The sequence below is a fragment of the Podarcis cretensis genome (assembly GCF_951804945.1).
Source record: "Podarcis cretensis genome assembly, chromosome: 16".
NCBI classification, from domain to species: Eukaryota; Metazoa; Chordata; class Lepidosauria; order Squamata; family Lacertidae; genus Podarcis; species Podarcis cretensis.
In genome coordinates, this window is record NC_137186.1 from 35,661,228 (window position 1) to 35,681,709 (window position 20,482).

The 20,482-nt window shown below is 42.6% G+C and overlaps 1 protein-coding gene across 6 annotated transcripts in view; it reads right to left on the reverse strand.

Annotated features, from left to right (window-relative positions):
• The window catches only part of SFSWAP (splicing factor SWAP), a 113,351-nt gene that overhangs the window by 35,485 nt on the left and 57,384 nt on the right, over positions 1-20,482 (reverse strand). For all 6 annotated transcript variants that reach the window (XM_079956547.1, XM_079956546.1, XM_079956545.1 and 3 more), the window contains one exon: positions 17,495-17,685. In XM_079956547.1, the coding sequence (XP_079812673.1) occupies positions 17,495-17,685 (191 nt within the window). The remainder of the gene's footprint in view (positions 1-17,494; positions 17,686-20,482) is intronic.

Below are 20,482 nucleotides of genomic sequence, written 5' to 3' on the forward strand. Positions count from 1 at the left end.
GGGTATAGCATTTATATACAAGGGAAGGGCTGTAACTCAGAGCTCCACCTCTGCATGCAGATGATCACAGGTTCAATTCTTGGCATCTCCAGGTATGGCTGGAAGTGACCCCTGGGTCTGAAATCCTGGGGAGCTGCTGCCAGCCAGTGTGCGCAGTACTAAGCTAGATGGATCAATGGTCTGATTCTGTATAAGGCACTTCTCATGTTCCCCTGAAATGAGCTTGTGGTTTTTAAACTTGGAAGGACTGCCTCAAACAAGGAAGCGAATAGGCTGCTTAAGCAAGGGTTTTGATTCTAAGGAGTCATGCAGCACACGTAGTAGCAGAATTGGTCCTTCCAGACAACTGCCACCAAGCTGGGCAATAACAGAATGTTGTGGCTTAGCTTTAATATTCAGAGAATGGAAATGCTCTCCAAAGTCAACTGAAAAAAAGGGGGCTGATAGGCAGTCTGTTGGTCTTCTAAGGTGACCTTTTCTAATCTAACACAAATGCAAACGTTCCTGCAATATTCACAAAAAGTGCTGACTTATTCTGATGCGAAAAATCTGAGGGTTGTCAGAAGGAGAACTTCAAAGCGGATATGCAATTTCCATTACTCTAGCTGTGCCCTGGAATTACTTCAGGCCTATGCTGAAATTCTACCCACTGGTGTGCCTTGAAGCTCTGCAAGACCTCTAAGGTACAGGATCAATAAGAAATTGTGTTTCAAAAAGCTGTAAGAGGACATGGTAATTGCTGGATGTATTGAACACTTCTAACTTTAGCTGCCTCTTAAGAGGTTCTTCTAGCACATCCCTACATTGAAAAAAAGTGAAAGGTTCACCTTGCAAAGAAGGGTTAAAACCACAACTGCAAACACACAAAAAGATAACCATGTCGTAGTAGAATTTAACGAATGTTCCATAAGGTTCTGCACAAGAGATGTGAATTGTTGCTATTAATATTATGTTTGCAGTCACAATCAATAATTTTATTATTATTTAGTATTTCAAAGTCAGCAGGTGATTCTGAGTACCCCAGATAACTCAGTTGGGATGTACGCATCTTGGTTTTATGTGAAATATGAATGAGTCTCAGTGTAATGAGTCCCAAGACAGCGTCCTGGAGGGGCTGTTTCAACAGGGGGCAGGGGCGGGTTGAGGTGCCCAAAGATTACCCTGGGGAAGACCCCAGCAGGTTAAGGTGAGTCATATAAGGACCCTATGAGTCATCTGAGCTGTTAGGGAATTCGTCCGTGAGTGAGTACCTTGATACTGAGGATGGGCCCACTGGATTGCTATGCTACTGGCCCCCACCAGCCTCTGCTGACAAGCCACCACCCACCCAGAAAACACCCAATGTCCAGAATGAAACTTCCTCCATCGTCTAGAATAGAGATGCAAGCACCACTGTAAACGGACAGCCCAGCCCCTTAGATGGAGTTCCTGTTTGCAGGCACAAACCCAGGTCTCACCTTGTTTGCTGTGCTGAAGTCATGACCGCCCCTCTCTATTACAGGAGCCCAGGGGGCATGTCAACTGTTGGAACAATGTTTCAGCTCACCTGGTCATGACCCGTACCTGCTGTGTTGGTGATCCTTGTATTGATTTTGTACAGTACTGAGCAATCATATAGTAGTAAATGAGATCCAAGTTAAGAGTCCTTTGTCCTGCAGGAGCCAGGACGCTTGGCTACACATTTGCATGGCCTGTTCCCTCCTCAACGTGTTGTAATTCAACACTTCTGGATTAGATAATCAGTTTCCCAGACTTCCGGGTTGGCGCCATCGCCGAATGGCGGACTCCCTCCGAGCTCCGGAGGGAGCCTGCTCGGCAGGGGCTGGGTTCTACCGCGCCGGCGACGCGGGGACCCTTAAAAACCATGGTCGCTGAAACCCATGGGCATGGTGACTCGGCGGGCACTGTTTGCGCCCCCCGACCCGCGAAGGAGCCTTTTTAAAGGCTGCGGAGCGGGTGACAGGGGTGGTGGTGGTGCTGTGAGTCCTCCGCTTCCCCTGCCGAGCGAAGCCGCATGCCATTCGACGGAGAGCGCTGACTTCTTCCATTGAAAATTTGGACTTTAAAAGAATAACCCGTGAGTAATTGGAACTTGGATTAAAAAAGGGGAAAAATTCTTTTTAAATTCGGAGCGAGCGGGGGAGGTGCAAAAAGGAAGTCAGCCTCCCCCCTGTTGTAGAGGAGCTAAAACAAAGGATTTGACAACTAAGATCGAGCGCAACCTTTTTTTTTTTGATAAAGTTATTAACTTTGCGATGGAAAATTATAAGACTGGGCTGGAGGAGAAAAGTGGAATGTGAACTAAAATGCAACCCCCCCCCGGAAACCCCGGGAGCGATCCGTAAGAGCGCCGGGAGAGGAGAAATAGAGGTTTTGACAGCTGTCAAAGCGGAAGAACAAAAAGAGAACTTTGTTACGAGGACTTTGCTGGTCACATTTGTTACAAATTGGATATAAATTGTTTAAAACAAGGAATAATAAGTTACTTTGACTGTTGGGTCTGATCGGGAAGGAAACTGAGTTATTATAATCCCTCTAGAGGAGCTGTGGGACACTACAAGTATTGTTGGCATTGAATTTGAATAGGACTTTTTATCGCCTGGGAAACTGCAGAAATGGAACACTATTTTGTCTACAGAGGTCTACACACTAAAGGAGACAATAGATTTATCTATTGAAGAATGGAAGGGACTTGACGTAATGTTTTGTTCCTGAATAACAAAGCCTCTGCAGAGGAATTAGAAACTTTTTGGAATTAGAACATTTCTGCAGGAGAGCAGGGGAAAAAAAAAAAGGGGAGGAGAGAGAACAATAAGAACAACAAGAATAACAAGAACTGGATAAAGTTGGAAGATAGACTCCTTCCAAGATCGGACATGTGAAATCAAAGATGACCAAAAGACGGCAAAGACTAATAAAAAGACGGCAAAGCGGATTGGTGAAGGACTGTGGTTTAGATGTGGGAGCTCCAGGATGACAGTAGACAGTGACGGACATTGGGAACGCAACCGGGAAGGGGGGGAGGGAAATTTGGAATCCAAAGGGTGTTAAATTACATTTTATTCTTTTTTCTATTTTTCTGTTTATCTTAATCTGTATTGCATATTAAAGAGGGGAACTCGCGGAAGGGAACAGGTCGATTTTAGGGGATGGGAAAATATTTTTTAAATTGGGCCAATGATAATAATTTTAAAATTTGGGGTAAGAATTTGTTGAATCTATTTGAAAGAACTGGAATACAAGAGGGGGAGGGGAGGGGAAGTCCTGGAAAGAAGCCAATGAAAATAAGGTTTTAAATTTGGATGTTTTTCTTTTTTTGTTATATTTGAAAATCTTTAATAAATATTATTTAAAAAAAAATAGATAATCATTTTCCCATTACATATGAGCCAAGAAACTGTAGATACTATAGATATACATTATAAATGGCATATTTGGAAGAAATAAAATCAACCATAGCAAAAGAATGCATTCCACCTTTTTATAATACTAAAAACTTCCACTGGACACACGTGCACTCTTAAGGCATACCTTAAATCGTGCTCTGAATCACAGCCTTTTGCAGTAAGGATGACTTTAATACTACACAACTTGACGCACACTCTAGTTTTAAAAGCCCTGGTACATGTGAAATGTCATAAAATTCAATGCTTCTTTGTTTGGGGAATGTTCTTCTATCACAATTTGCAAAAGGGGGGAGGGGGAGGGAGAGACAGACAGACGGACAGAGAGAGTGTCATAGACTCACTTACTGTAATTACTATTCAAAGGAAAAGGAAAATAATTTCAAACTAAGATTATTCGTAGTTCAGACTAATGCTGTAAATGCTTTTTTCTGGATGCAACGAGGATGTATTTAATAATCCAGTCATGAAATGTAGTAAAGTACTGTACTGAATTTACTTTCATGACCACCATGGTAAAAATGAAAAACATGAGAGATCAAAAGATTAAGACCCTATTTTGAGCACTGTACTAAAGACTTGGACTTTATTATTAAATTGAAGTATTCCTATCAACGGTATTTGCCACAGAACCCCTTCAGATATTGATATTGTAAGAAACTGGTCAAAGAGAACAGTCCTGAAAACAAAGTCAGATTTTAGAAACTTAAAAGGGCAGAAGACCAGAGAAATGGGAAGCTGAGATAAAGTGGTAGAGATTTTCGATATATGAAAGGAGCAGAAAAATTGACCCGTATTTTGAATGGCATTTTCTGAGGTTTCACAGCTGAATCTCAAGAAAGGCTGGGGCAGGGAATCAAAGTGGGTCCCCAGTGCTGAGATATCTGGCAGGGGAGCACAGAAGCTCTCATTAAAATGCCAAAATGTTCCCTGAAGTGTAGCTGATAGAACTGCACAAGAGACAAGTCAGGGCAGAGGAAGTATAAAACTGCTGGCGGGGGGGGGGGGGGGGAGGCACAATAACAGAGACACATAGAAGCTTTCCATTACTTCTACCACCTGTGGAAATTAGCTGTGACCAGAGTTATCTACGAGGAGAGGTGCCAAGGAATGCAAAGCAGCTATTTGAACAGTTGCCATGTTAACAAAATGCACAACTTGGTTGCTCTGCTAATACCTTTTCGATCTGATTTTCAAATTGCAGCAGAGAAATTAGGATTCATCCATATAAAAGTTCAGGGCAACCCCCCCCCCCCCAAAAAAAGCCTTCATTTACCCCCCAAACAGCAGAATTCAGAAAATGCACTGTGCTACAACTTCTAAAGACAAAATGGAACCCTTCCCCACCTTATAATTTTCCTAGAGAAACTGATCTTATAAAGTATGAAAGAAAGTCACCCTTCATAGAAAATTCTGATTTTATAGGTTTTCCACTAGTGTGATGAGGCTTTACTGTGCCCCCCCTCAAAAAAACCCAAAAAATCTGGTGCTGAGGTTGGGAGAGACAGCACAACAGCAGGCTGGGGAAAGAGAGAGGGGATTGTTCCATATAGCAAGATGAAATGTTTTTGCTGACAGAGCAACTGCCCTAGCGTTACACAGATCCCCCCCAAAATATCTGAAGTTCAAATTGGGTCTAGCTATAAAGGGTAATGGGACGCGAGCAGCGCTGTGGTGTATACCACTGAGCCTTGGGTTTGCTGATCTTAAGGTTGGTGGTTTGAATCCCCGCGATGGGGTGAGCTCCGTTGTTCGGTCCCAGCTCCTGCCAACCTAACAGGTCAAAAGCATGTCAAAGTGGAAGTAGATAAATAGGTACCATTCCGGCGGGAAGGTAAACGTGTGTTTCCGTGCGCTGCTCTGGTTTCACCAGAAGCGGCTTAGTCATGCTGGCCACATGACCTGGAAAAACTGTCTGCGGACAAACGCCGGCTCACTCGGCCAGTAAAGCGAGATGAGCGCCGCAACCCCAGAGTCATTTGCGACTTGACTTAACTGTCAGGGGTCCTTTTCCTTTATAAAGGGCAATAGAGATAGTGGGACTTGCCATTCAAAACATCAAGTTGGGGGAGCCTGATCCCCATGAACTGGCAGCATCTCTGGGGAGTTTCAGACAGGAGTCTTTCCAAGCCCTACTTAAGAGACTCTGGGGTTTAAACCTTGGACCTTTTGCATGCAAAGCATGTACTCTTCCACTAAGACATCCACCCCTCCTACTACAACTTATAATGCAGAGCAAAGTTCCTATTGAGGGGGCAAGGAGTATATCTGAGAGTCAATCTTGAATTGTGGACCATCAGGAATACTAGCCCCACTTTCTAAGATTAGGGAGCATGCCTTTCAGATGGGATGGGGATTCCAGACAAAGTCAAGTCTCAGCACCATTTACAGTTAGTACATGTTGTTGTTTAGTCATTTAGTCGTGTCCGACTCTTCGTGACCCCATGGACCAGAGAATGCCAGGCACTCCTGTCCTCCACTGCCCCCCGCAGCTTGGTCAGACTCATGCTGGTAACCTCGAAAACACTATCCAACCATCTCGTCCTCTGTCGCCCCCTTCTCCTTGTGCCCTCCATCTTTCCCAACATCAGGGTCTTCTCCAGGGAGTCTTCTCTTCTCATGAGGTGGCCAAAGTACTGGAGCCTCAGCTTCACAATCTGTCCTTCCAGTGAGCACTCAGGGCTGATTTCCTTCAGAATGGAGAGGTTTGATCTTCTTGCAGTCCATGGGACTCTCAAGAGTCTCCTCCAGCACCATAATTCAAAAGCATCAATTCTTCGGCGATCAGCCTTCTTTATGGTCCAGCTCTCACTTCCATACATCACTACTGGGAAAACCATAGCTTTAACTATACGGACCAAACTTAGTTTTTGCCACTCTAATTATTTAGAGTTCACTTTAGTAGAAGTTGGACAATACAGTAATAACTTGGAAATAAAGCAGCCTAAAAAAATTGCTGCAGCCCTCTTAAAGCCCTGGTTTCAGCTTCTAGTGTAAACAATATATATTTTTTCCTGAGCAGGGGAGCAGGAAAGGCCTACTGTTGACAAAAATGTGGTGACAGCAAAAGCAAAAAACCCAACTATTTTTTTTGGGAAATATTGTTTCAGGCAAGTAGTCCTGAAAATGTCAGAAACTAGAGCACAGAAACATTTTTATCAGTCGTCTCAGAGGAATCAATATTTTGTTTGAAGGCATAAAAATATTTGACACAGTTCAAACACAAACAACACTAGTTTTAGTTCAGTAATACTGTGGTAAGATCTGATAAGAAGTGCTTCATTTTGGCACCTTTCCACACAGCTGTGACATGTGTCCCTTTTCACCACATCTGGTGATTTAGAGTTGGGAGAAGTTATGGGTTAAAAAGAAGTGTCAAAACTATATGGAGTCCAAGAAGAATCCGGATGGTTTTCATATTATAAATACTGTGTGTGTGTGTGTGTGTGTGTGTGTGTAAGACAGACGGACAGCCACCAAGAATGGATGGGAAGAAGAGAAAGGGATGAGCAATTAGCAATTACATAATTAGCAAGTAAGTTAGCTACAGGATTTCTGAGATAATTCCAATGTACTGCTTAGAACATAACTTCTGCTGGTTGCTATGTTAAAAGTGCAAATTTTTAAAAAATCTCCATCCACATGGAGTCATATAATGTACCACAAGCAGACCTGAACTGTTTCAGGTACCACTGCAAATTGACTGCACTTGTGCTTTGTACACACACACACACACACACACAGAGAGAGAGAGAGAGAGAGAGAGAGAGAGAGAGAGACTGAAAATCAGGATTTTGTGAAGACACAGTTTCTAAGGATGAGGAAATGGGAAGCTGTAGCCACCAGAGTCCAGATGGTCAACAGTAAGGATGAACTGAAAACTATTTACTGTTCCCAACCCTAATCCTGCTGAAAGCCATCTAATTAGATTTTAATTTGATCCTGACTTGTTTTTTAGGCGGTAATTTAATTATTGTTTGATTTTATACCAATGTTATATATTTAATGTTAGCCGCCCTGAGCCCAGTCTCGACCGGGGAGGACGGGATATAAATAAAAGTTGTTGTTGTTGTTGACGGGATATAAATAAAAGTTGTTGTTGTTGTTGTTGTTATCACCATCTTAGAGAGGTTAATGAAAAGCAAACACTAGAGAAGCGATAAAATAATAGCAAGAAATTACTGGATTCCCTGCTCACCTTTGGAAAGTTCCAAGCCTGCCCCATACTTCTGCACAAATATGTTACAAGGGTTATTTCAACAGAAAGTCAGAGGACAGATCTCTCCTGAGCTCTTAGAGGCATTTATTTAATCAGCTCTCCTTCTCTGAATGTCAATTATTCCTCCTTTATGAGGAATGCAGGCTTTGCTCCAATGCCTATTATGGGCAGAAGCCATTTACTGTGGTCTAGTTATCGATGTACCCAGCTGATATACAGTGAATGGAAAGTGTAAGCTAAGCCTCAGATGTGAAGCAGGGTAAGTGCATACTAACATTTATAAACCTGTAGCAAATCAGGTTTATTATGACAGACCATTACTGTATTAGAAAATACAAAAGACAAGTTGATAACAAAGACTCCCCCCCCCCCAACAAAACAAACCAAACAGATGGTGTAAAGTTTATCCACTGCTGATGTTGGAATTTTAATTCACTGGGTTGATAAGGCAATTGAATACCCTTCCTGAAATAACTGTCCTGGGCCAGGATCGGTTCCAGACACAGCAGCATATCGCGATGAGTAAAGGGATTAAATCAAACATACACCCTGTGGGTGGTAACAAAGACTACCATTATGAAGGAATACTGAAGGGTGGCAGGTCAAGTCTCTTGTCTACCTTCTCAAAGTGCCTTCTCAGAGAAGTTATGCACTGAATAGCATCACCCTATAAAGATTGCAGCTGCTGGTGCATGCGGATACACAGTCCTGCTTGGCATTCACAGCTTACTGTCTCATATCACTGAACTGTTTGTTATAAACCTGTTCCAAATCTGAAGGACAAGACCACTGCTCCAGTTCTCGGGCCAAGCATGTTAAAGGATGTTGGGTACCACATAACCAACGAAAGGCTTTAATCTGCCTAGGAGGATGGATGTTAACGTATAAGCAAAAAGCTTGGGGGGAGAGAAGTGACATGGACTACATTATTTCCCTCCAGCAAATGTGGGGCAAGGTGCTGTGGGCCACAACCTCTTGTTTTGCAGTGGAGAGAAAACCCCCCACTACTTCCCTGCCTTCGAAAACTCCCTATGCTCCCTGAAGCAACTCCTTTCACTAGAAAAAACTTCTATTCGTAGGAAGAGAATGTACACAATCAAGGAGCTTTGCATTGGGCCATTGAATCCCAATGAGCCCCCCCCCGGCAATAGTCTTTGAACAATATCTAGTAGAGATGGATACAGGGTGTTCTTCTTTCACCATGCAGCTTGCTAATCGCCTGTACCTTTTAAGGAAATTTTAAATGAATGTCACTACTATACCTTTATCGTTTTTAGGTAAGCCACTTACATGATTTTTTAAAAAATTATATTAAGCAGAACAAAAAATTATAACACATGCATCCTTTAGATGTTTCAAACTGCACAATTTGATATCTGCAAATCATACTAGTAAGTCTGATTTTGCCAGATAAAGCCGGTGCTTTTTATCTCAATTTTCAAAGCCATTCCCACCTTGGAGAACAAGGTGGACTTGACTCCTTCATAATCGTAAGTCCACTTAGGTCTTCATCAGGATGCAGCTTTGCTTGACTTTGTCAGATACATCATGTATCATTCACCCAAAAGCAGAAAGAGAACCAGAAAGATCACACTGTGGGTACTGCTGAACTGGGTGATCAAGGAATAAGCTCTCAAAGTACTTTGGAACAAAGCAAAATTGAGGAAGGGGGGGGAGAACTTGACAGTCGCTGGTGGCTAATAATATACAATTTGCCATGTCATTCACAGCAACCAATTTAATTACAAGTATTGTTGTTCAGGAGCAATTGAAGATATTCATTGTCTAACTTTAAATTTGCATTTCCATGTGCTCATTAATAACCATGAACAGTGCTATTAAAAAAACAAAAGCTATTAAGAAAGATTTAAAACAAAGACATCTCATTTGCATACAATTCAAGTTATTTTTAGCGCAGGCATGGAACATTTCTGAAGTCTCATTCATAGGACTAATTTTTTGTGGGGGTGGGGAGCTGAGCACTTAAGGCAACCTTTCCCAACCTGGTGCCATCTGTTCTGGTTGGAGCTGATGGGAGTTGTAGCCTAAAACATCTGGCACCAAGCTGGGTAAAGCTGCCTTGCTTGGAATCGTTACTTGGCTAGGGCATTAACACAAGTCCCAGTTCAGTGGACACATAAGTGCAATGTAACTGGCTGTCACAGATACACCTCTCTTTCCACAGTTCAGATATTTTAGTCTCTTTTCTCCCAGGCCATTCACTCTTAAAAGTGAATGGTAACCTCAGGGATGCGTGAACAGTTTCTTGGAGAGACAAAGACACATTTATTCCCTTCCTATATGTTAGCTGACTGAGTCAGGGATCACAGTGCCAGTCTTCTGCCATCTCCTCAAAAGTTCTCTTTCATGCTGGTAGGAAATAAGACATCTCTCTCCAGCCCTCCCCCCTGCCCCAAAGCTTTATGCTTCCATTGTAAGCTCTATCCTCCTAGGCACAATAAGGTATACTTATGGGCTCCTGTGAGAAATCAAGAATGTGAGAGCTACCGAGTAAGAACTAAAGTGAGCATTGGCTATCTTATATACTTCAATTATACTTCTAGTGTATTGGAACACATTTGTAAACAGCTAGCTATTCCATATAAAATATGCAGTAGGTCACAAGGAAAGGAGGGGCAACAGCTTCATTCTCTGCTGTGTTTTAACAAGGAATATATCCATGGGGTTCAAGGTCCCAACAGGTTAAAAATAAGCAAATACCCCTTTAACATGGGCTAGGGCAGAGCTTTCCAAACTTTTCATGTTGGTGGCACACTTTTCAGACATGCATCATTTCATGACACAGTAATTCAGCTTTACTAGCAAACTGGAGGTTAAACTAGCTGCAGCCGACACACTAACATGTCATGACACACAGTGTGGAAAGCTCTGGGCTAGGGCTACGCTTTTAACCCTGATAGCTCAGCTCTGCGTTAAGCATGGAGATTAGTGAAAAGGATTCATGCAGGGCTGGCATTTCTCTCTCCTAATAAAGGGCTACAAGAGGAGGGAGATGGTGCTAGGGAAAGGAGAAGGTATGGCTGAGCAAGGGGAATAGAGGTGGCCAGTCTTAGAATGTATATAGTTAATTTACTGCTTATTTCCAGGAAGGCTTAATCTGATTTGTAGACCGTAGCCTAAATAACTGTAAAATGCCATTGTGTTTGTCTTCCAACTTCAACTTCATTCCAAAAGTTGCCATTACTAAACAATAAAAGAATGTCTCCATTTTCCTTGACGTGTAGGTAGCTTCTGTGAGACTTGAATGCTGGCTGGTAGGCAACCTGAACAGGAGCACTCCCATGTCCCACTTGTGACCAAAACACACTTCTAGGCCATAAAACAAGATGACTAAAAATGTGTGCGCTGAGTTGCAAGAGCAGAACCTAGCAGTAAGGAAATTCCACAAACACTGAAGGAAGCTCTTTTCCTAGAGCATAAAGAAGTGTTAGCAGAACTGAAGAGCAGAGAACCTTATGACAAGAAGGCAAGCGCTAAAGATTTGTCATATTTTTTACCATCACACTTCCAAAGAAGCCAAGAATTCCTTCCTATTAAGGCTAACCTGATTTGTCAGAAAAAAGCAGGTGGGTCAGTGTTTTACAGACACAGACTTGTAAACTCAAATGCGGGGGGGGGGGGGGGGAGACGGGGACCCAAAGGAAACCACGTGAACAAAGGCCCAACAGGAGCCTAAAACCTTTGCTTCAAACCCAACAGATTAAGTGACTGCACATGGGTACTAATGATTTGCCTTCAAGGAAATATGCCTGCCTGCATTTGCAAGTATGCAGACTGTGACATTATCAGGCACCACAAGGCATATGTTTACACTGCCACAGCTTCTTCGAATGAATGCTTGGAGTTACAGTTCTGCAAGAGTGTCAGGCACCTCTTAGGAACTCTCCTCTGCACCTATGGGAAGTGCAAGAAGGGAAACCATAATACCGCCCACACCAGCTGCATGCACATCCTTCATCCTCACCACCTAGAGCCATCTCCCACCTGTGAAAAGCAGAATGGGAAAGGGCATGTGTGAACCTGAGCTGCGGTTTTGATCAGTCCTCAGAATAATTCCCATGTAAAAATACATCTGGACAGCCCACTGCCTTCAATTATGAGACAGGAGCTGCCCTAGATAAAGAGAAGTGACATCCTATGGAAAAGGTAGCTTCCACCCCCGCTGTGCTTGCTAGTTAATGTAAGAGAAACACAAAGGTAGTCTACGGACTCTGCCTCAGAAGTATAATTCTCCGAGGCAGCTCATTAATAATTTTCATCCTTCAGCAAGAAAAGCAACTCTGGTTTAGGTGAATACAAGAAGGGAAGAGAAAGGTTTTCGAAAAAGATTCCTTGGCATTAATTAAAGACTTAAATCTACTGAACATACATTGTACGGACACAATAAGCAAATTAAAGTGGAAGAAAATTCACTAGCCTACAATGGTTTCCTTCATTTAAGATAAAACGGCAATACCAGTAATAGTGAGCAATTTTTAAAAGAACTTTAGAGTGTTCAAAACACTTTATACATGTATCTTCCCCATGTTACAGATGTGTAACTGTCTTTAGTCAGAAGTTGGCCATTTATTATTGCCAGTCCCACGTTATAAACACTCTTGAAGCAGAGACTGGTTTTGACTTGTGTCTCTTGAAGGCTTTTTTATGTTGGCGTGCCTTTATTATTACCCCCGTATTGCATAGGGAAGAGTCAAACCCAGGGAATTCCTTATTTGTACTACAGCCTCTATGCTACATGAGATTAGGTAAAGGTAAAGGTACCCCTGCCCGTATGGGCCAGTCTTGACAGACTCTGGGGTTGTGCGCCCATCTCACTTAAGAGGCCAGGGGCCAGCGCTGTCCGGAGACACTTCCGGGTCACGTGGCCAGCGTGACATCGCTGCTCTGGCGAGCCAGAGCCGCACACGGAAACGCCGTTTACCTTCCCGCTGGTAAGCGGTCCCTATTTATCTACTTGCACCTGGAGGTGCTTTCGAACTGCTAGGTTGGCAGGCGCTGGGACCGAGCAGCGGGAGCGCACCCCGCCGCAGGGATTCGAACCGCCGACCTTTCAATCGGCAAGTCCTAGGCGCTGAGGCTTTAACCCACAGCGCCACCTGCGTCCCTTACATGAGATTACAAAGGTACAATTGAAAGTTTAATTTTCCATCACAGAAATATGTCAGGGTTTTGGCACAGCTCTACCTTCCTTATTGTGAAATACAAGCTTGCAGTGCAGATTTTCCAGCAACGAATCCCATAAGCATTGCATTCTGTCCAAAATGATGTTTATTTCTCCATGATGAAAAAAAATCACTATACCTCCAGGACTGCCTCTCGCCATATGAACCCCTGCCTGGACCCTGAGATCATCCACTGAGGCCATTCTGCATGTACAGTGGTACCTCGCAAGACGAATGCCTCGTAAGACAAAAAACTCGCAAGACGAAATAGTTTTTCGTTTTTTGAGTTGCTTGGCAAGACGAATTTCCCTATGGGCTTGCTTCGCAAGACGAAAACGTCTTGCAAGTTTGTTTCCTTTGTCTTGCAAGTTTGTTTCCTTTTTCTTAAAACCGTGCATACACTTCGAGGAGCAACTCATAGCACGCAGTGTGGTAGCCTTTTTTGAGGTTTTTGAAAACTTTGGTGATTTTTGAAGCTTTTCCAAAGTCCGTGCTTCGCAAGACGAAAAAATCGCAAGACGAAAAAACTCGCAGAACGAATTAATTTTGTCTTGCGAGGCACCACTGTATCTCCTCCGCTAGAGAGTAGCAAAAAGAGAACGGGCCTTTTCTGCTATGGCTCCCAGTTTGTGGAATCCTCTCTCCAGGGAGGTTCATCTGGTGCCTTCTTTACACACTTTTAGGTGCTAGGTGAAAACGCACCTCTTTAACCAGGCCTTTGGCTGATTGACAATTAATGCCCTTTTAAATGTATTGTGGAAAGGGGGGTTATTGAGTTGTCTTTGTTGATATTGTAATTTTATGTTGTAAACCACCCTGAGTTCTACGGGTGTAGGGCGTTAAATAAATAATAAAATAAAAATTATATTTTGACTGAAGCAGCTCAAGACATCCTTATCAAAAAGGCATACTGGTAGCTTCACCATTTTCTACATTAAAGAAAAAAAAAAGGGGGGGGTAAGACTATACCACCAACAGAATGACTAAAAAAGAGAGGGGCAATATTAAAGAGTAGCTGTAGATTAAATAAGTGCTTGATTATGCCACTGCTGCAACCAGTATTTCATGAAATTGAATTACAGAAATTCTTTACTATTGATTTATAGGGCTGTTATTTCAAAATACGTCAGAACTAAAAATATACCTGTACAGCTGTAGACCTTTTTTTTTTAGGAGATCATATACTATTTTAAAATCAATAAACCAGACGGCGATCTGATTTGGCATACTACACATGCTAAAATACAACACATACTTTCAACATGGGCAAGTGTTTAAAGCTATTTTTGCACAAAAGATTTTAGGAAAGCAAATGAAATAAAATGGGAATAAAATTAGCCCACAACTGGGTATGGTCAGCAAGATATCACAAAAGGCTTTAGGATTATTGATCACAAGAAATTCTTTCAATATGGTCCATTAACTACAAGGCAGCTGGCTGTGGCAGCCGCCTGTAAAAATTGTTTAATGATTCAGTTTTAATTGCAGTGTGGTAGTTCTAATAATCATCATGTTCAGTAATAGAAGGCAACTGCCCTTCTAGAAGGCAACTGCCCCTCATTTCACAGACCCATAGTCGCTTAAAAGAGTAAATTGCCACACTTGTTTTACTGCCCAGAGTTATAATTTTCAAATTCTTGTTCAATACTGCAAACATGTGCAGAATACTGAAAATATATCCCCCCAAATAAACAGGATTCTAGAAGCTGCCAGAAATTCTGATGTGAAAATTTGCTTAAGTACCGTACTTAGAACAAGAATTTAGAATACAGTGGTACCTCGGGTTACATACGCTTCAGGTTACATACGCTTCAGGTTACAGACTCCGCTAACCCAGAAATAGTACCTCGGGTTAAGAACTTTGCTTCAGGAGGAGAACAGAAATCATGCTCCGGCGGCACAGCGGTAGCAGGAGGCCCCATTAGCTAAAGTGGTGCTTCAGGTTAAGAACAGTTTCAGGTTAAGAAGAGACCTCCGGAACAAATTAAGTACTTAACCCGAGGTACCACTGTACCTTTTAAACCAGGCTTATAAATAAGCCCATAGTCTGCATCTGTATTGGAGCTATTTTAAAATTTTGTTATTGTTTTACATTTATTTTATGGTTGCGATAGTTTTGTTCATAGTTGCATACTTTATTGCTGCAACCCATCCTGGGACGTTGTGGTGAAGGGTGCATAAGAAATCTATTGAAATAAATAAAATAAACGTTACTAGTCTCAAAAGCAAGAACAATGAACTTTAATTGCCTGTTGGGAGGGGGTGTCGGCTCTGTTCCCTCCTCCAGCAACCTGCCGCATTTCCATGAGTGATATGGAGGACAACTCTGGAAGCCCAAGGTATTTCCTTGGTCAATACAAAGCACAGTGTTTAGAGTTTAAAAAAGCAACAGCAATATAATATCCCAGATTTTTTTAAAAAATATTCCCATTCAATCTTTACTGAGTAAGACCAACCATCTGTCTAGTTCAGTATTATCTACAGACTGGTAGTGGCCCTGCAGAGCTTGAGACCGGCAATATTTCCCAGCCCAACCTGGAAATGCTGTGGATTGAATCTAGATGCAAAGCAGATGCTCCATCGCTGAACCACAGCCCTATTAGAGCCCCTCGTGAAAAAGGGAAAACATTCCAAGCATTTCCTTACGGAGGAGTGGCCACAGCTCAGAATATGCTTTGCATCAGAGGACCCCAGGTATAAACTCTGCTCTCTCTGGTCAAAGCAGATCAGGAAACAGGGTTGTGCAACGTATTTGCATGAAGACCGTGGGAGAATTGACTCACCTTACCCAACTTGCAACTTCTAAAGGAACTGGATCCCACACTTCATTATTATTTTGATTGGGTGGACCATGTGTCACAGGTGGAAGATGCTGACACTTACTGGTCAACACTCTCCCCACCCCATGTGGTGATAAACAGCTTGAAAACAGCTTGACCTACCACAGTAATGGCCTTTGCATCCGAGCCCACAAATGTCCTTCCACACAAATCCTTACATTTCCCCTCACCATAATGTTTTTTAAAAAGATATTCTCAAAATGATCACTTCTGTGTCGGATACTGAGCTTCATGTATGCATAATTAGATACACTGTCCATGAGGAATACTCAGAGGAATCTCTTCTTCCCCACAACCTATTGATCTTAGTTATAAAACTGTTTCCTTCCTTCCTGTTTTCTCCTTCTTCAAACAGAAGCCCTTGGATGGCTGCTGCTAGCCATCCAATATTCACTTGCTCCAAAGACTGAGCAATATGCAGTTTCATCTTCTTACTAATTTAATTTGACTTTGCTAATTTTTTTGCCACATGCTTCCAACTTTCACCAGCTAGGCCTGCTCCAGCCCATCGGATATTTCAGCTCCCAAGGAGCTTCTGAGGTTGCTCCTGGCAACCTAGTACATTTAAGTGCTCATCCTTTGCCACTATCTCAAATATTATTTATTTCATTTAAGAGCCACCCAAACACAATCTAAAGATTTAAAAGGCCTGAGAAAATAAAAAGGCCTTTGCCTAGTACCAAGAAGACATTAAGGTGGGCACCAAGTGGAACTCTTGTGAGTACTCTGTCCAAACAACCTTGGCAGATAAAAGTAATTAATAAAACAAAAGCCAGATGCTTACATCACTCCTGAATGCACAGACACTACTGAAATCAAATGATGTGCAACTGGCAGAGTGACTGCACCCCCATAGCCTCTCAGACAGCCCCCCTCTCTCACACACTACTTGCCTAGGGCCAACTGTGTCCTTATCCTTGTCCAGAAACACCAGCAAAAAGCTTGCATTTTGCCTTAAATGCCTTGATTCTGATAAAAGCACTTCTGAATCTTGAATTTAAGTGAAGCCTGAAGGAATTGGGGGGGGGGGTGTCTCACAACATTTGTAGCTTTTAAAAAGAGAGATTCACATAAAATATTCAGTTTACACAACAATGTGAAATCTCAAGTTATTCAGGTACCATTTAGTTATTTGCGCAAGCGGGTGTTTTTTTTTGGGGGGGGGGCCCACGGGCTTATTTTTTTCCTTAGTGCTTTTAAACTACATCAGAATTTCAAACGCTAGATCTAACGTGAGCTAGGCTTATTTTATGACACATGAGCATCCACCGTAGTGGTTACAGCACTGAACAAGGGAGAGCAGAGTTCAAATCCCTGCTCAGTCATGAAGCTCATTGGAAGACTTCAGGTGAGTCAATATCCAGCTGAAGTTGAACTACAGGATTATTGTAAGGAAAAAATAGAATAGCCCCAAAATCAGCTCCACAGAGGAAGGCTCGGGGTACAAATGTTAAAGAGAATGAGAAATTAACCATGGGTGTGATTCGCGTCAGAACACAAGATGCAAAAGGTGTACACATGGAATCTGGGGGTGCCACTGCTGAAACTTCAAAGGATGTATAGTGAAGGATGGGGAAGTAAACTTATAACTTTTTTAAAAAAGGGGGAACACTGGAAACAGAGAGTATTGGCCCAATTTAATATTTCTTTTATATCATTTCAGCAACTTTGATGTAGCCCAACATGCTATTAATTTCAGATCTATTTTCCCCTCTGGAAAAAGCTTTCATTCAAGTCTAATAAATACTAACATTTCAAGCAATGCTGGCTTCTCTCCCCTACCCTGCCCCAAGCAAAGTTCTTTGCAGTATATGCTACTATGGTTAAAAACACCTTTGCTTTGCTCACCTCTATATTGAAGGCATGTTCCTCCATTTTCTCAACCTCTGCATCTGCCAGGGGATTCTTCAGGTTCTGCAAGAACAGTGCAGCTTTTCTTTTTCGTTCCGCCTGAAGCTGCTTTTCTTTCGATTCCTTGGAGGCTTGGGCTAGCTTTTCCCTTGCCGCTGCCGCTAATCTGTCCTCTAGTTTCTGCTTTGCTAGGGAAAAAAAGGGATACAGAATGTGGAGAGTTTACAAGGAGGTAACTTGCTTATCACATTAGGAGGTCAACAGTTTTTTAGCCTGAGCTGCACCCTGAGTCTAGAAAATGCACATCTATGTAGCTCCTAAAGAGCACCCTGGGATATATATATATGCCTTAAAATGCAGTAGAAGCTGTACAAAATGAAAGCAGAGGGGAGAAACCATTTGGCTGGGAGAGATTAAAAGACAAAACAATGTAAGATTATGAACACTGGACTAGGAAGAAAGGGGAAAAAATGAGGTTTGTAATAGAGTGCAACAGAAACTGAGAGTTCAGTTCACCAAGAGAGAGAAGTCACAGAAATGAACAACAGAACAGGAGAGGAGGTTTAATAGGAATGTCAGGACCACTGGGCTCACCTAACTCAGAAATGTCTATAAAGACAAGCAACAACTATTCAGGATTTCAGACAAGGATTCTTCCCAGTTCTACGTAGATACCAGAGAATGGCTTTTCAAATGTAAAAAACTGAACTACAAGCCGTAAATTAGTGTCTGATGAATGGAGAGACTGAGATGGGGAACAGGGAGCATGCAACATAGATAGATAAGAAGGCACAAGACCATGGCGAGACTTAAAGGTTAAAAGGAAGAAATTGAAACTTAATACAAAACAATAGAGGAAGCCAGTGGAGTGAAACATATAGAGAGTAACATGATTTAAGTAAGAAGAAGAAAAAGTTAACAGCCTGAGAAATCCTTTTGGATAAAGGTGCATGCTGCAAAATTTTGTGGGGTGCATTCTTGCTCATGAATAGATAGGACTGGATGTGATCTGCTCTGGATGTGGTCACACTCCCTCAGAAGCAGCCAATACATAGCTTGGATTTTTTCTGGGTGTATTACTTTTGTATGAGGCTCAAGTAGCTTTGGTGGTGTGGATTGCCTTCCATCAGCTTCGACTGGTGGATCAGTGCACCCTTCTGGACAGGGACAGCCTAACCTCCGTTGTCTATGCCCTGGTAACCACTAGGTTGAATTACTGAAATGTGTTATAGGTTGGGTTGCCTTTTAAAACAGTTCAAAAAGTACAGTGGTGCCTCGCAAGACGAAATTAATCCGTTCCGTGAGGCTCTTCGTATAGCGGTTTTTTCGTCTTGCGAAGCAAGCCCATTGACAGCTTAGCGGATTAGCGCTATTAGCGGTTTAGCGGCTTTTAGCGATCAGCTGTTAAGCGGCTTATCAGCGGATCAGCTGATAAGCGGCTTAGCGGCTTAGGAAAAGGGGGGAAAAGGGGGAAAAACCCGCAGGAACTCGCAAGACATTTTCGTCTTGCGAAGCAAGCCCATAGGGAAATTCATTTTGCGAAGCGCCTCCAAAACGGAAAACCCTTTCGTCTAGCGGGTTTTCCGTCTTGCGAGGCGTTCATCTTGGGGGGCACCACTGTACAGTTGAAGCACAATTTGGCAGCTAGACTGCTGACAGGGGCAAGGCAGTCTGAAAATACAACACCATTTCTGGCCCAACTAGTTTCGGGGCTAATTTGAGGTGCTGGTTTTGACTGACAGAGCTGTATGCAGCTCAGGCCATTTCAGTGGTGGCACTATGCTTGTGGAATGCACTCACTAGGGAGGCACAACTGGTGCCATCTTTATATCTTTTTAGGTATCCAGAAATGACTTTTCTTCTTTACCTGGGCTTTTGGCCCTTGATTTGAGATCTACTTGTATATAATTTCATGCCCACTGACTCTCCCCGACTACCTAATTAAGATGGTTGGACAGGAATGTGGAGGGGGCTCGCCACACAGAGTTTGCAGGGTGTATGTATAAGCCATCTTATACATCTAGACAGCATCTTAAAAAGCAGAGACATCACCTTGCCAACAAAGGTCCGTATAGTTAAAGCTATCGTTTTCCCAGTAGTGATGTATGGAAGTGAGAGCTGGACCATAAAGAAGGCTGATGGCTGAAGAATTGATGCTCACTGGAAGGACAGATCCTGAAGCTGAGGCTCCAATACTTTGGCCACCTCATGAGAAGAGAAGACTCCCTGGAAAAGACCCTGATGTTGGGAAAGACTGAGGGCACAAGGAGAAGGGAACGACAGAGATCGAGATGGTTGGATAGTGTTCTTGAAGCTACGAACATAAGTTAGACCAAACTGCAGGAGGCAGTGGAAGACAGGAGTGCCTGGCATGCTCTGGTCCATGGGGTCACGAAGAGTCGGACACAACTAAACGACTAAACAACAACAACAACAACAACAACATGTATAAGCCACATGGTTTTAGAAATGTACCTGATGAATTAGCCTGGAAACCGATCATTTCAGAGCACAGATTTCTCAAAGCATTGACAGAACCTATCTCTTGCATTATGCAATAGTATTCTGTAATTCCTCACTGTATACAGAGGCACCTAAATTCTTCACTCTTGAGTATCTTACAGACCATATGGCTGCAACAGCTTCAATACGTCACCCCTGGCATTTCAGAATTATGAGAAAGAGAAGCAGCATGTAAGTGCACCTGGAGACTTGCCACAAGTTAGGTTATAGAATTCCTTGTGGAAATGCTAGCCCCCAACCCTTTTCATTTCTCTTTCAGGGTCATCTTTGCACTGAAGGTGCCCATGGATAAAATTATCAGCTCCAAAATCCTTTAACTGAATTAAGACATCTCCCACATTTTGTGCATGTGTCTGCTGTTACCATCCCCCAGGAATAATTATATCCCTGGTTTATACCTGCACTGTCTACCCCTGCTTCTGCTCTGTCTGTTGTGCTTTTCATTAAACTCTTATCTTGGCT